The sequence below is a fragment of the Argiope bruennichi genome, chromosome X2 (genome assembly GCF_947563725.1).
Source record: "Argiope bruennichi chromosome X2, qqArgBrue1.1, whole genome shotgun sequence".
Classification (NCBI taxonomy): domain Eukaryota; kingdom Metazoa; phylum Arthropoda; class Arachnida; order Araneae; family Araneidae; genus Argiope; species Argiope bruennichi.
The window spans coordinates 108,324,085-108,338,676 of record NC_079163.1 but is presented as its reverse complement, the minus strand read 5'-3'; the positions used below and the strand labels follow the sequence as shown (position 1 = coordinate 108,338,676).

Sequence of the window (14,592 nt, the reverse complement as noted above, 5' to 3'; positions counted from 1 at the left end):
TTGAGCTAGAAAAATTGAAAAAACAATCATTGCCTAGTGAGCGATCAAACGTGCCTTTTAGTGTTGAAAATTTAATAAGAAGTATTAAAACACTAACAATTTCTGTTCCTGATAAACCCGAGGCAATGCATTTGTTTTTTACTTCCTTAGAAAAGGCATTTATTACTAAAGAAGTTCCTAAAGACTTACAAGCTGAGATATTAATTAATTTGCTAGGGGTTAAAGCTAATAATGTTTTAACGTATGCAACTGAGCAGGATTTGTCGGATTATGAAAAATTAAAAGAGTTATTTTTAGCTGAATTTCAGCCGACACCTCGAGAATGTCTTAGTAATTTTAAAAATGCTCAACGTTTACCAAACGAATCGCATGTTCAATTTGCATCGCGATTAACTGCAACATTTGATTACTATTGTCAGGTAAGAGAAGTAAAAAGAGATTTTAAAAAATTATTTGATCTAATTGTTGCTAATAAATTGTTCGAAACTTTGGATTTCAAAACTAAAGAATACATAGGTATTCGCGAAGGAAAAACATGGTTTCCGCCAACTCAGTTAGGTCGCGAATGTGATTTATTTTTTTCATCTCGGGGTAAATCGTTATCTGAAGTCAGTAATTCTAATGTACATAGTAGTGAAACGAAAGCATCAAGGTTTCAAAAACAGGCAATGGAAAGTGAATCGTTTCGTCGAAACAAATATCAAAATGTTAAACCGGAAAGGATTTGTTATGTATGCGGGGAAAAGGGAGAAAGCTTTCATTTCGCTCGTAACTGTCCAAAACGATTTGAAAAATCTACAAATGAAAGTGAGACAGAAAACAAATTTGTTATATCGGGAATTGGAACTAAGCCAAAAAATATGCTAGAATATATTGATATTTTTGTGGATGGAAAAAAAGTAAAGTTTCTAAAAGATTCAGGAAGTGAACTTATAATTGTGAACAAATCATTTTTTCCTATCAAAAAAATTACGGGAAATATAAAAATTAAAACTTGTTTCGGAAATGAAATTTCTGCTCAAACTGCAACCTTTTCATTTGCTTTTAATGAGGAATGTAAACCCGTTGAGATTGAGGCAGTTATAAGTGATCAATTAGTAATGGAAGGAATTTTCCCGCCAAAATGTCTGAGTCTTATTCAGAATAATGAATTGGTAAGCACCGAAAATAAACAGGTAGATGCATTGAGCAGGAATGCAGTGTGCATGGTCACCCGTTCCCAAAGCAAAATTACATCTAAGATCGCAACTGCACAAGAAGCTGCTGACGAACGTATGCAATTGTTGAAAACTCTGGTCGAGAAAGAACTCAAAGATGGACGTGAACTCATCGTTGTACCGAAAACGATGGAACTAGAGGTCATTCGCGGGACAGGTGTGAAGATGCGAAACAAAACGGACCTAAGAATCAAAGAAATCCTAGATCAAGAATTCTTGCACTCCATGATTCAAGAAAAAGAAACAATTCGTGAGGAGGCCAAAGCAAATATCTTCAAAATTAAAGAAGAGAACCGACGGCAATATAACAAACATCGTAGAATTGCCCCACTCTATAAAATAAACGACTTGGTAGCAATTAAAAGAACCCAGCTAGGAGAAGGTCTGAAGCTAAGACCTAAGTTTCTTGGACCTTACAAAGTGGTCAAGATAAAGCCACATGATCGTTACGACGTAGCAAAAGTAGGATCTCATGAAGGGCCTGAGGCAACTTCCACTTCAGCTGATCACATGAAGCCCTGGACTGATGCAGTTGCAACTTGAGATCAATACATTTCTTTTTTCATCATCACTCTTTTTTTTTTTTTATTTCTATCCTTTGTCTTCAATGTCCTCTCTCTTTTTTTTCTCCTTCATTTGTGTGTTTCAGAGTTCGGAGGACCTCACATGTCGATGGCCGAGCGATGTGGTAAATTAACTCCACGAGAGGGCACTCTGTGTTCATCCGGTCCGGTGATAGCCAGCAGTCGGAGGGCAGAGTTCAGAGTTCACTAGACGAGGGGAGAGAACGGACGTCCGCCGAGAAGGGTGCGACCGGAAACCGAGAAGCCGTGATACTCTGAGAAAGGGCCGAAACTGGAATTCTTACGTTGAAGAATTCCTCTGCAAATGCTAGTGAACCACGCGCAGGTGGGAAAGATCCTTTAAACAACATCAACTGTCCATCTTCATGTAATATAAATTCCTTCATCATTGAATTCTCATTTGTAAAATTCATCAGAATCATCATTTGTTAATCAAGAATAAAAGATTAAGCTAATTCAAGTGGACTGATGCATTAAAACCCATCACACCCACAAATATTTGCCTGAATTATTAACTTCATTTGCTGCAAATATTCTGTATTTTTTCATTTTGTTTATACATCATAATTCAATTCAAACAGTAATTTGGGGGGGGGGAGTTGTGTTCCACCCACCCTAATCCTTATTTTTCAGTTTATTTCTTTATTGTTTGTAGCAATTAATACTTTCAGAGTATCAAAAATTAAATAAGTTCAATAACTAAATTAAAGTTAATTGATATTGCGAAATTAATAAAATTAATTTTATCAGTGAACTAGCTTCTCGTTGAAAGTTGCAAGATCATATCAGCTAAAATTGCAATTTCAATCTTAGTGTTCTCTGGCATTAAGTTTAGAGATGGGTGGATGAAATATATGCATTACAGTTTGCTTGTTAAGACGGTGGTGCTGTTTTGATATTTGCCCTGGGCTCCATTTTAAGAATGTAAGCCTCTGTATAAAAGCATTTAATTATTACGATACATAATAAGGAAACAATAATTTTCACACAAATATAGCATTAAAAATTATTATTTTTCAGTAAATATCAAATGGAATATAATATAACGTTAAGTTTATGATTAATATATAATAGATAAGTAAATAATTATATTTATTGATTTTAATAATTAATGATAAACACACATTGACATCCTAATATGTTCTATTTCAAAGAATATATATATTTACAAAATTTATTTGGCAGCAAGGCTAATAACATTTCTTAATCAACCTGGCCTGTAACCTCCCTCAGCTTTCGTTATGCACAGAAAGAGATCATACTCATAATCTTGAATTGTTTGGATACCGCATATGAAGCAGAAAGAGAAGGTATTGTATCATTAAAAAATTTGACCTCAAGTTCAATAAACATACATTTGGAATTATCTCAGACTGTAAAAAAAATAACTCAAAAACACATTTGTTATGTAGTTTTTGCATCACATCAAAGATTTTTTATCAATTTTGGATTACGTCTGTACGAAGTGTGCTTGTCTGGCCATCTGTCTGCATGTCAAAACAAAAATTAAAAAATACTAGAGCTAGAGAGCAAAATTTGGCACATAGTTTTATCAATATAATTATAAATGTGTATTAGTGTTTGAATCCAAAAGTTGGACGTCTGTTGGTTTGTATGTTCATGTGAATGTCAGCTTGAAAACTGAATGACACAGATAATTTAAATTTGGTATGCAGTAATGTGACCAAAATTGTACATTTTTATTAAATTTTGGACTCAATCAGTTGAATGGGAAGTGCCCAAAATGCATACTTGGTTTTCATCACTATATTATAAAGCACAAAACACCATATTGTGTTATTATAGACAGAAGTCAGAAAGAAACAATCCCACTTTTTTTTCATATCGATTATCATGTTGCGTTATCCCGAAGCGTTACACGTTAACGAGTTCCTCCCCCCCCCCATGACATTCCTCGGGAATGAAGATTTTATCTGGTGAAATAAGTAGAATGTGCTATATTGAGTAAGTATATGTGAAAATCAAGGGAAGAATATTCAAACTGGTTTCATTTTTATGTCTTGAGTTTTCATCGTCCACATTGAGATTGTGATCACAGAATATGATTAACAAATGATTTTGTCAGCATCTTTATTAGATAATCGAAATCTGAGTATGAAATGATAATTTTTTTTAAATAACTTCAAAGATGTTGTGGATACCCATCAAAATAGACAAATGATCTCAATATTTAATATAACCAGTGTCCACTACAGATGCAATTAAGATAGCACATAGCAGCAGTGCAGTTCATAGCAAATTTGGCCATGGGACTATATTGATTGTGTAATATCAGGGCTGCCCCTCAAATTTGGGGGTAAAATTCCCTGTAGGTATACGCAATATAAGAGGAAATGCGCGAAAAGCACTCATGTGTTAGTTATAATGGAATAATAATATTCCATAGTTTTAATGAGTGGAAAAAGCAAGGATGTTCGTTAAAAATGGATTCAAACAAAATGCAATTTTTAAAACAGTTAAATTTATAGACATGCATTCAAATATTTTTATAGTATTTTTCACAAATATAAAACATTCTGCTGAGAAGCCTCTTTTTGCCCCCGCCAATAACTTGTAGTCATCATTCCAATTTCGGTATTTTTTCTCAGCCTTATATTTTTAGGATGATCAAGCTCTATCAAAAATAAGTGTCTAATATCTTTGTTTCTTCGATTATACTTCTTTTGACAATGTCTTTTATTAACTGCTTAAAAAATGTGACAGAATTTTCATAAGAAAGGTACCATTGTCTGAACCTTTTCAAAAAGTGGCAGGAGAATATTAACAATATTTGCGAAGTTAATTTTAGTCATAATCAATTTATCCTGACAAGCATTTTTAACATTGACACTTGTTTTAAATCCAGGAAACATTTTACTTTATTGAAATCTTTACATTGGGAAAATTTTTTTAACTACTTTAGCTAACACTGATATCCTCTACACAGCGGATAGAACAAAACTTCAATGAAAATCCAGAAGAACCAATAACTTCCAGAAAATCGGCACATCTAGCTAGACTATCTTTAAATATTCTGTACATTTCTCTTAGAGTAACATCTACTTTCCATTCAGTACATTTATATTCATACTGAAACGATCAATGGATTATGTACAGTCCGCAAGTACCCAGATCTAAAATTTTGCAGTCATTTTTGCATGGAAGTTTTTCTCTGACATGTTTTAAAAATTTTTAATTTACATTTGGTCCATCCATACTAATCTCCAAACTTGATATAACTTCTTTAAAATTCTCAAACAATTCTTGAGCAGTGATATGCCTTAAAAATATTGAATTCCAATATGTTGTGGAGATTGTATTGGTTAATTCACATTAATACCTTATGGTAAGATCCATTTGATATTTTCATGAAACATGATTCAAAGCTTTATCAAAGCATATCACATTTTTTTTTATTGCTTAAAGATTTCTTAAAAGATTGTATAAAAAACGGAGCTAATCCGTAACAAATAAAGTATAACATTTTTTTACGACCTAAAGTATATTTTTTGGCTATTTTACTATCAGTGAACGTATGTGAAACTATTTCTGATGAATCGCAGAATGCATTAAAGGAAGAATGTGACGCAATAAGTTTTAATGTCCATAAAAGTTCTGCTTTAGATTATTGTTCTTGAACTAAAAACTTCGAAATCGGATTATTTTCGGACATCAAATTGGACGTTTTTGAACTTGAAGTTTCATCTTCTTTTGTATTCCTTTTAGATACAGAGTCCAATAGCAATTATAACTTTTTTTAAACTGGCACACAATTTTGTATTTTTTCCTCTTTTGGCATGACTAATAAGTGCCTGTTTTCCCATATTACTTAAGCTTATTATCGTCTTACAAACAGAGCAGTATGCTACAAACGGATTTTGCGGAACTTCTCTAACCCATTCAGCTAAGTCAGGATTCATATTTTTATTCGTCCAATCTGTATTTAATACAAATTTTGAACAGCTCATTGTTTAAAACAATTTTCTAATTTATTCTGAATAAGCTCAAATTTCTCAAAAAATAAGCAAATCATTCAATAAACTCATGTGTGGGTGAGTAAACCTCAATGCTTCGGCAGATTGAATGTTACTATTCTCGCCAGAGAAATTTATTCTATTCTCTCACGCAGTTATAGCAGTCTCGGACATCCTCATTAGCTACAATCAGGGAATCTCACGGAAAGAGAAAAACTGTCTCTTAAATTGAAATTATCGCTTTTTTTCCTGTATAGATATATATAAAAAAAGTGCGAAGCGAGTAGAAAAAGCAATTACATAGTTTCGTTTTTGGTGTTATTGCTATGATCTTTCATTCCTACAATGTTCAGAGATCGGCACTTTTTTAGATGGGGAAAAAAGGAACTAAGATACTTGAAATCGCTATATTTTCCTGTTTTTTTATGAACATTTTTCAAATTTCCCTGCATTTTTCTATTTTTTTTTAAGATAGTTTTTAAATTCCCTGTGTTTTCCCAAGGTCGTGGCAACCCTACCTATAATCCATTAGATGTTTAACATCATCAAAATTAAACAAGAAATGAATAGATGAAACAATCAAATGTGAATTATCAAAATTTTTGGCTCATCCCATTTGCGACTGAAAGCAAATATACTAAAATAATTTCACAACTGAAGTATAGCATTCTATTCAGTATATAGTTGGGACACCAAAAACTGAACATCATTGAAGATCAAGCTTCATGTTTTGAGTATGCTGTCTAGTAAGAATTATATATATATATATATATATATATATATATATATATATATATATATATATATATATATATATATATGGTATTTAATACCACAGCCTCCAAAATGGTGAAACATTTTTTACCTCAAACCCATACCAAATTAGTATCATTATGCAACATACAGGAATTGGTGTGGATATTCTGCCCTCAGATATCAGATATTCTAAACGCCGCTTAAGAATTTGATGCCTCACTTTTTGATCTACATAGAAACCGCTATCATCTAACACAAAATCTTCTTACTTAGGTGAATAATCATGATGAAATAAAACAATGACAAATATAAAGTAGGATTAAGAGTTGATTTTATTCTAAAAAAGATAAGCTTTAACCTAAAATAACACTAGAAACTGCAGTAAATAATGACATTTTTAAGTCAATATAAATTCTAACTTTAATATTGAAACAGATATAATTCCAAATGAGGTAGCAGTTTGCAAAAGATAACAAATCCAAAGACTGTTTTCCAGAACAAATTTTAAAAAAAATCTACTTTCCTTATTTATCATTTTCTGAACAAAATTTGCATATCAGATTTTATTTTTTCAGACAAATGGTTAATTTACTGTTTTTCCTCTCTTTTACATCTAATAATTAGCATCTATATGATATGTTTGGTGCAAAAGAATAATAATAATCGATTTTCTTCCACCAAATACCAAAAAACGATTTTTTGTATGTGTGTGCATTTCCTTCATTAAAATCCTGATTCAATAAGAAATTGCACACATGAATAATATCATCACTCAAATACTTTCAATATACACACTGTAACCTGAAATAATTGCTTATAAATGCTCCTAAGACTAAATCAAAGATTATGCAGGTCTTTAATTCTTTAACCCCAGCTAGTATGAGAATTCCAGTGCATAAAAACCCAAGGTAATATTTTTAGCATGCACACAGAATGGAATTATCACTTCCATATGAGTGGATGGTCAAGAATTACTTTTCACCTTTATATCTCAGCTATGCACCTGAGTCAGGGTAATTTGGGGTGAACCCATATTCATAGTGTTAATATAAGTGTGAGAAATCAAAAAGATATATCAGTGAAGAAAATTTCAGCCTAATGAATTGCACATACACTTTATGTGCCTTAATTAAAAATTTAATTTATAAAGCACAAAATTTTTCTCACAATGTTTCATATAAAAGGCCACATAATCAAAATAACTAAATTAAGACATAATCATAAATAAAATATAAATTTTATGCCAATTTTATTTCTCAGTTATAGAATGATGTATCATTTCAATATATATATATAAAAGTAATGGAACTTAAATGAAATAAAATACTTAATTTATGTTTTTTACAGTGCATTTAATCTGCAAACCATAAAACTTTTAAATATTTAAAAATGTTAATCAACTGTTGTATTATCAGATATAATAATTTCAAAAATTTCAAATCATCCAATAAAATGCAATTTTTTGTATAATACTTTCTTATAATAATAGCACTTATTGATAATTTTAAATAAAATATAGTTTTTCTTTAACCCAAAAATTCTATGAACACAAAATCATACATTTCAAATTTATAATTAACCTCTTTTCATACAATAATAATATCTGATAAGTGCATTGAATTTATGTTTTAATTTACTGTTTTAAATCAGTAATTAATTAAGTGAAAGTATTAAGTAATTTAAAATGCAAAAATCATTTACAAATGTTTCACTATTTGAAATGCAATTTATATTGTTACTAAAATTAAATTAAAAATTAAATTAACAATAAAAATCTCAAACATGATAAGTCATTTAACTAAGAAATTAAGTAAGTTCATTAGTTAAGAGGTTAAGATTTAAGAGGTTCACATTTTCAGAATGCTTTCTTTTCTTGCTTAGTGCTATAAAATGCCACAATCTTAGTTAAAATTATGCATTTGCTCTTCAGACAAAATGGATTTTTAAATCTAAAATACCCTTATCCTATGGCTGTCCCCTAAAAAACATCAATTAAATATTTTATTCAAAAACAAAATTGGAATTCTACCAGATTATTTAAAACAGAAAAATTATCTTAATTTATTATGACTTGAATAAATTTAATCTTAAGATTTTTTGCAAACATGAAACATATTCATGTTTCAGTATAAGGATTTGAGTCACTATAATTATAAATAATTAAAAAAAATTTTTTAATATATAACAGACAAAGCAAAGAACTGATCTTGGATATATAATGAAAATTTAAAAGGTTGGAAAATTATTCATTATTGATACATACCAACATCAGAAGACGAACTCATTGTTATACCTTCTACGCAAATGCTTGAAATCACTGACAGTCAGATAAGAAAGAATCTAGAAAGCTGTAATATAAATGAATTTGAGAATTATGAAGAATGAAGTCAGTTTTTAAAAAATAGTTGAAAAAAGAGGGAAAATAATTCTGAATGCCCTGCCTACCACTGTGTTAATGTGGCATAGATATATTTTCATCAACTAGAATCAATTTATATTTTAAGAAATACTAATTGCAAAAATTGTCTTAGAGGTATTGTGAGAATAATTATAATTTTGAACCAACTGTATGCTTATTAAGTATTATTCAATCTCAGTACTGAAATGGTAAAAATAGATAAATAAATATATCTGAAGATTTACATTAATTTTACTTATTTTAAGAGAAAAATTTGTAATTTTTCATTTTAACAAAACACCAATATTCATGCCTTTTTCTTTTTTTTTTTAAGAGGAGTCTTATACCAGTATAGATTGTATTAGACTTCTTTAGTATCAGAATAGGTAAGCTTCGCTTCAAGAATATATTGCAGAGCAGTTCACTATGTTGCCCTTTTTAAGAAAATTATCTGCCCAATATATGTTTGAATTACATGCTCATCAGACTAATTATACTGCCAAATTTGTTTTTTTAGACATAACCACTAATGTTTATTACAATAAATTAAACTATAAACTGACTTAAAAACAAATTAACAGTGCTAATGTTTTTTTAAAAAATAATTTCATTAGATATATAATTTTGATATTGGATGCACCAGTGTGGAAACACACAGAGATAAAGAAAATGTCAAAAAAAAAAAAAAATTACATCAAGTTTAACAATTTCTGCTAATAACAAATTAGGATAAAACCTTTAAGAGAAAGGAAGATGGAGGGGATTTTTAACCGGTAGCTAGAATGACAGGTATTTAACCATAATAATGCCAAAATATTCTATTTATAAATCAAACAGAATATAATAAAATTCATAAATGCATTTATATCTGTATTTCACCCAAATTAAAGATGCTAATCAAATTCAATCTTCATATTTATTACATTTATATAATGTATACAGATCTTCAAAAAAATTTTTTTTAAGGCACATTACTTAGCTTCTGCAATGTCTAACTAAACATAAAGTAAAATTAAATTTTAATTATTAAAATAATTAAAACAAATAAATTAAAACTGTTTAAAGAAAAATACTTGTAGCATACTAATTTAATACGACTGAATTTTTTTCAACTTAACATATAAAATTCATTTTCAAATCTACAAGCATTATTATTAATTTTGTATTATATGTAAATGAAAAATTCGGACTTTAATTAATTAGCCTTTTTCATTTTTTATTATTCTCATTTTTTAATTTATATCTTTCACATTCAGCAGAATATGACAATACATCCCTTCTGCCTGTATTCTTTACAACAATAATTTTTAATCAAAGAACATGACTTTTTCTATTTATTTACTGATTCTTCTATTTCACTGAAAAATCGTAATTTCTATAGAATAACGGAAACAAATCATCTTCACAAAAACTCTGAATATGTAAGAACAAAAAAAAAGTTAACTTAAAAAAAATGCAACCAGAAAGCTTTCAATCAATAATTACTTTCTAATGCATGCGATAAAAAATATAGAGAAGATGATTTCTACAGTAATTTGCGAAGTTAATTTATAATCAAACAGCGTTTTAATTGCTAAATGTCAAGTGACATTATATTACTTAAATCCATGCTTCTCATCAGAAGAAAAAATAGACGCGAATGAACTGCCTTTATATAAAAAAGTTATTTTAATGGAAAATGCAATAAAAACAAATTATACATTCTATAAGAAGAGATTATATAGTAAATGTTATTGATCGATATATTGTTTATAGGTCTTCGAATAATAATCACATCTACGAAAAATATAGTAATTAAACAAACTTTAAGTGAGTAATGTTAAGAAATGATTACTAAAATAGAAAAAATATTTCAAAATAAGGAATCTCACCTTTCATTCTCAAACGTAAACACCCAATTGTATGTAAACAGTAAATACTAATTGGTGGAGCGAAAATCTCTCCTACGGTAAATACAGCAGGTGTTTTTACCAGCGGTATTATGATTTTTTTTTTTTTTTTCTACCATGGAGTGATTTCCCACCCCCCTACAAAATAAGAAGCAGAGTACTAATGAAAATTGAAAATAATTTTAAAAACTAAATTGATAACTCATAAGCAATAAGTGTTGAATTTTGAAAATGCGATAAGGATTAAAAAGAAAAATAATAAGAAGAAATCATTTGAATTTCGGCAGCATCGAACAAGAGTAATTAAAGAATACGAAATAAAAGAAAATGATATAGTTGATTTAGAATGCATTCTTGGAGCATAATGAAATCTATGAATACATCACTGTTTTATGCTGAGCCATATCAAATGTATTCAGAGTTTTTTTTTTTTATTATTGGGAATAAAAGTGTGGAATGGCAACACGTTCATTCTTTGAGCAGAGCAGACGAAAATTTAAAAGTGTTATTATTAGAATGCAGCTGCAAGATGCCTGTGTCTTTTTTACAAACTTTCACGTGAGTTATATTTACACTCTTACTGAATTGGTTCGTGTGCATGAAAAACTCGACCAACGCGATGCCAGAAAGTTGTCAGGGTGGATCTATTTCAAGAACATTACTTTTACCTCGCGAGCATCACCTGGGCACAGGAAGCTTGGGGACTTTTCGTTTAAGACACATTTTAGCTGAGGACGGCTGTAAAGAAAGTCAAGTCGCGTTGGCAAAGAGCTTATTAACTATCCCATCAAATAATTTTGAGGAGCGTAGCTTTAACGCTCAATTAGCTGTATATTGGTTATTGCAAGCTGCCGAGAAAGGTCAAGAAGAAGCATTTTCATTATTAAAAGAGTGTGTCAGCGGTGGTGTTGGTATAAATGCCAGAAATCATCCTGAAATAGAAAAGTGCCTTAAATTTTCTGACGAAGAAAAAATATCACGTAGAGTTGCTTATTCATTATTCGAAGCAATCATGAGCGATACTGAAGATCTAGTGCCAGAACAAGTCTTCCGAGAAAAGATTGAAACCATACTTAAAGAGGAGAGCAAAGAAAAGCTCTCTGCCAAGGCAGCTGAAGATCCACCGCTTCCACAGCAGCAGCCATGTCAGAAGAAAATAGATGAAGCAAGTCTTCGAAATCAGGCTCATGTTTCATTCAGTGAAGTGGTTAATTCAGTTCAGTCATGCTTGGAAGGTAATGTACCCCTTGTATCATTAAAACAAGTTACTCATTATGCTGAATACAAGAGATGGCTGTCCACCAAATATCTTCGAATCTTGTGGGATCTTGTCTTAAGATCTGCTGAAAATCTTTTTCAGAATCTTTCATCATTGGTATATCCAATAACATTTTTGTTTTTTTGCCTTTTGTTACAGCTTGCTAATTTCCTTTCACCATCTGGCAATGAAACAAGCAACTTTATTAAACAATCTATGTTAAAATGTGTAACACTGTTTTCCTTGGCAGTTATGATTTCATCTACTTGCTTTGTTGTTCATATTAATTTTGGTGGTGAAAATATTAAAAAATGGTTGCATTTGGTGAAATTTTTTGAGCCAAATATCAGATCAGATCAGGTGGAAAGGAAATTTTTATCAAAGACAACATGCCCATTAATAACATTTCTCCTAATTTCATTTGTATACATTTCACTGGTATCCTTAAGTTCTACTCTAATGTCATCTACTGATTTAGGAATTTTAAGTCTTGTCCTTATGCTGTTTGTTGATAGAACTATAACTCATCAAAGGTATTATGTAAATGTTTCATTAATTTTAAATGCCCTGACTTGTTTATACAAAGCTAATGCTTTACAAAATATGTTTAGGAATTCTCTTTCTTTCTTGAATTTTAATATAACTTATGAAATAATGGAAAATATTTATATACACCTGAGTCTGATCTCGTGCTTGGCTCTACCATTTGTTTTGCCTTATTTATATGTTAAGATGGCACTAGGACAAAAGAGAGGTTGGCATTTAGTGTTACTTCCTCATTTGATATCACTTGTTTGGATGAATTTGGCATCTATCCATTTGGCAAATACTACTACAACTACCCAGTTGTTTAGTTTATTTTCTTGGCTTGTCATTTTAATCTTGTCAAATTATATTGGCATTGTACTTACCTTTATAACATATGCACTTTTTAAAGTATACACTGTCGATGATTTTAAAGTTGAATTACTTTTCTTGTCGTTGGTATTCATAGTACTATATTTTATAAGTTGTATCTTTGTGAAAAAATTCAGAGCTTCTAATGAGAGCAAATTGTGGCCTTCTTTAATTTGTTTTAGTTTATTAATTCTGTCATATCAGGCTGTTAAACCAGAGGTACAGAAAGCAGGAACTGCACCTGGGGAGATTATACCTTGGGAAAAATATCAAACTTACTGTCATCATCATGCTTGGTATCGTACTAATACTGCTGAAGTACAGATTTCTTGTCTTCCTTTGAAAGGAAGAGAAATATCTTTGGAAGGTACAATAACAGCTGTTGATGTTATTCATGTAAAAAATAATATGCAATTAATTGCAAATATAATGCCACAACCCTTACAGGACTGGTTTGTATGTCTATTTGGTAAAAATTATGCAAATTGTGATTCTGAAACATTATCACAGTTTGAAAAGGAGCGATGTAAACTGTATGAAAATTTAAACATAAATAAATGCCATCTTCATAACTGGAATGAATATAAATATCAGATAGCTTTAGAGGTCTCATCACGCACATCTCCTGAAGTTATACTATTTGCAGGCAATGCATGCACTGAATTTGTTACCAATTTAAAAGAAGGGGATTCACTTAAAGTAATAGGAGTGTTAGAATCAAATATTGGCAGTTCTTCACCAAGATTGACCATACGCCAAGCCCAGTGTACTAGTTGTTATGCGGATGTTGCATGCAATAGTTTTTCTGCTCTGCCCTTACCTGATTACAGGCTTTCTGTAAAAAATTTAATAAAACTTTATTTTGAGCCCTTTTTGCAATACGAGCCAAAATAATTTCATAATTAAATTTGTGAACAAGCATTATCATCTTTTGTATACTTTATTTTATTCTATTTTACTTTCATCATAATTTCATATATTTACTGTGTTTTTTTTTGTGTGTGTGTTTTTTACTAATCGCTTTTGGTGATTGTGTTATATTTTCATGCTTTTTAGAATTGCAATTATACTACAACGTATATCTTTTTATATAGTTATGTAGTTAATGTTTTGTGTTTTTAGTAATATTTATTTTATCCATTTTGATGGTTGAAGTATTTTAAATTTTAAGATAAATGAGAGCTAGTATTTATTGGTTTTAAGACATTAGTTTAAACTAGATGTAAGAAAATGTAGATATAAGTTTAATCTCGGAGAATTTTTCATGCTCTGTTAAATGTGCTAAAAATTTAATAGTATAATCTATTTAATATCTTGAAAATTGTATAAAAAATGAATTATGGTTAATATTTGCAATTATTTTACTAGTCATTTACTCGTATTATTTTATAGTGGCAAAGTTGTGAATTTATTTTCTCTTTATGAAACTATTTTCTGTTTTAAATTTCTTTATCAAATAAATTTTTAACATTAAAATTTAATTTTGAATTTGCTTATATTAATTTCTTTCTTTAAATGAGAATTGTTAAATTTATTCATAGTTGTATATTATACAATACTTCTATTTTAAAACCATGTAATTTTCTTTGTGAAGGCATTTGATAATTAACAAATGTCAT

At 29.8% G+C, this 14,592-nt stretch overlaps 2 protein-coding genes across 2 annotated transcripts in view; one reads left to right on the top strand and one right to left on the bottom strand.

Annotated features, from left to right (window-relative positions):
• The window catches only part of LOC129960087 (protein Fe65 homolog), a 62,892-nt gene extending 51,953 nt beyond the window's left edge, over positions 1–10,939 (bottom strand). Inside the window, exons 1-2 of the mRNA XM_056073184.1 lie at positions 10,801–10,939; positions 8,795–8,879 (exon numbers count right to left, since the gene is read on the bottom strand). Of these exons, the coding sequence (XP_055929159.1) occupies positions 8,795–8,816 (22 nt within the window). The 5' untranslated portion in view covers positions 8,817–8,879; positions 10,801–10,939. The remainder of the gene's footprint in view (positions 1–8,794; positions 8,880–10,800) is intronic.
• Positions 10,940–11,300: 361 nt separating this feature from the next.
• Positions 11,301–14,374, top strand: LOC129960812 (wolframin-like). Its single transcript, XM_056074472.1, has one exon. The coding sequence runs from the start codon at positions 11,417–11,419 to the stop codon at positions 13,865–13,867; it is 2,451 nt and encodes an 816-aa protein (XP_055930447.1). The 5' UTR covers positions 11,301–11,416; the 3' UTR covers positions 13,868–14,374.
• The last annotated feature ends 218 nt before the right edge of the window (positions 14,375–14,592 follow it).

Excerpts from the sequence above, each read along its gene's own strand:
- LOC129960812 (XM_056074472.1), top strand. The coding sequence starts at position 11,417 with ATGAAAAACTCGACCAACGCGATGCCAGAAAGTTGTCAGGGTGGATCT.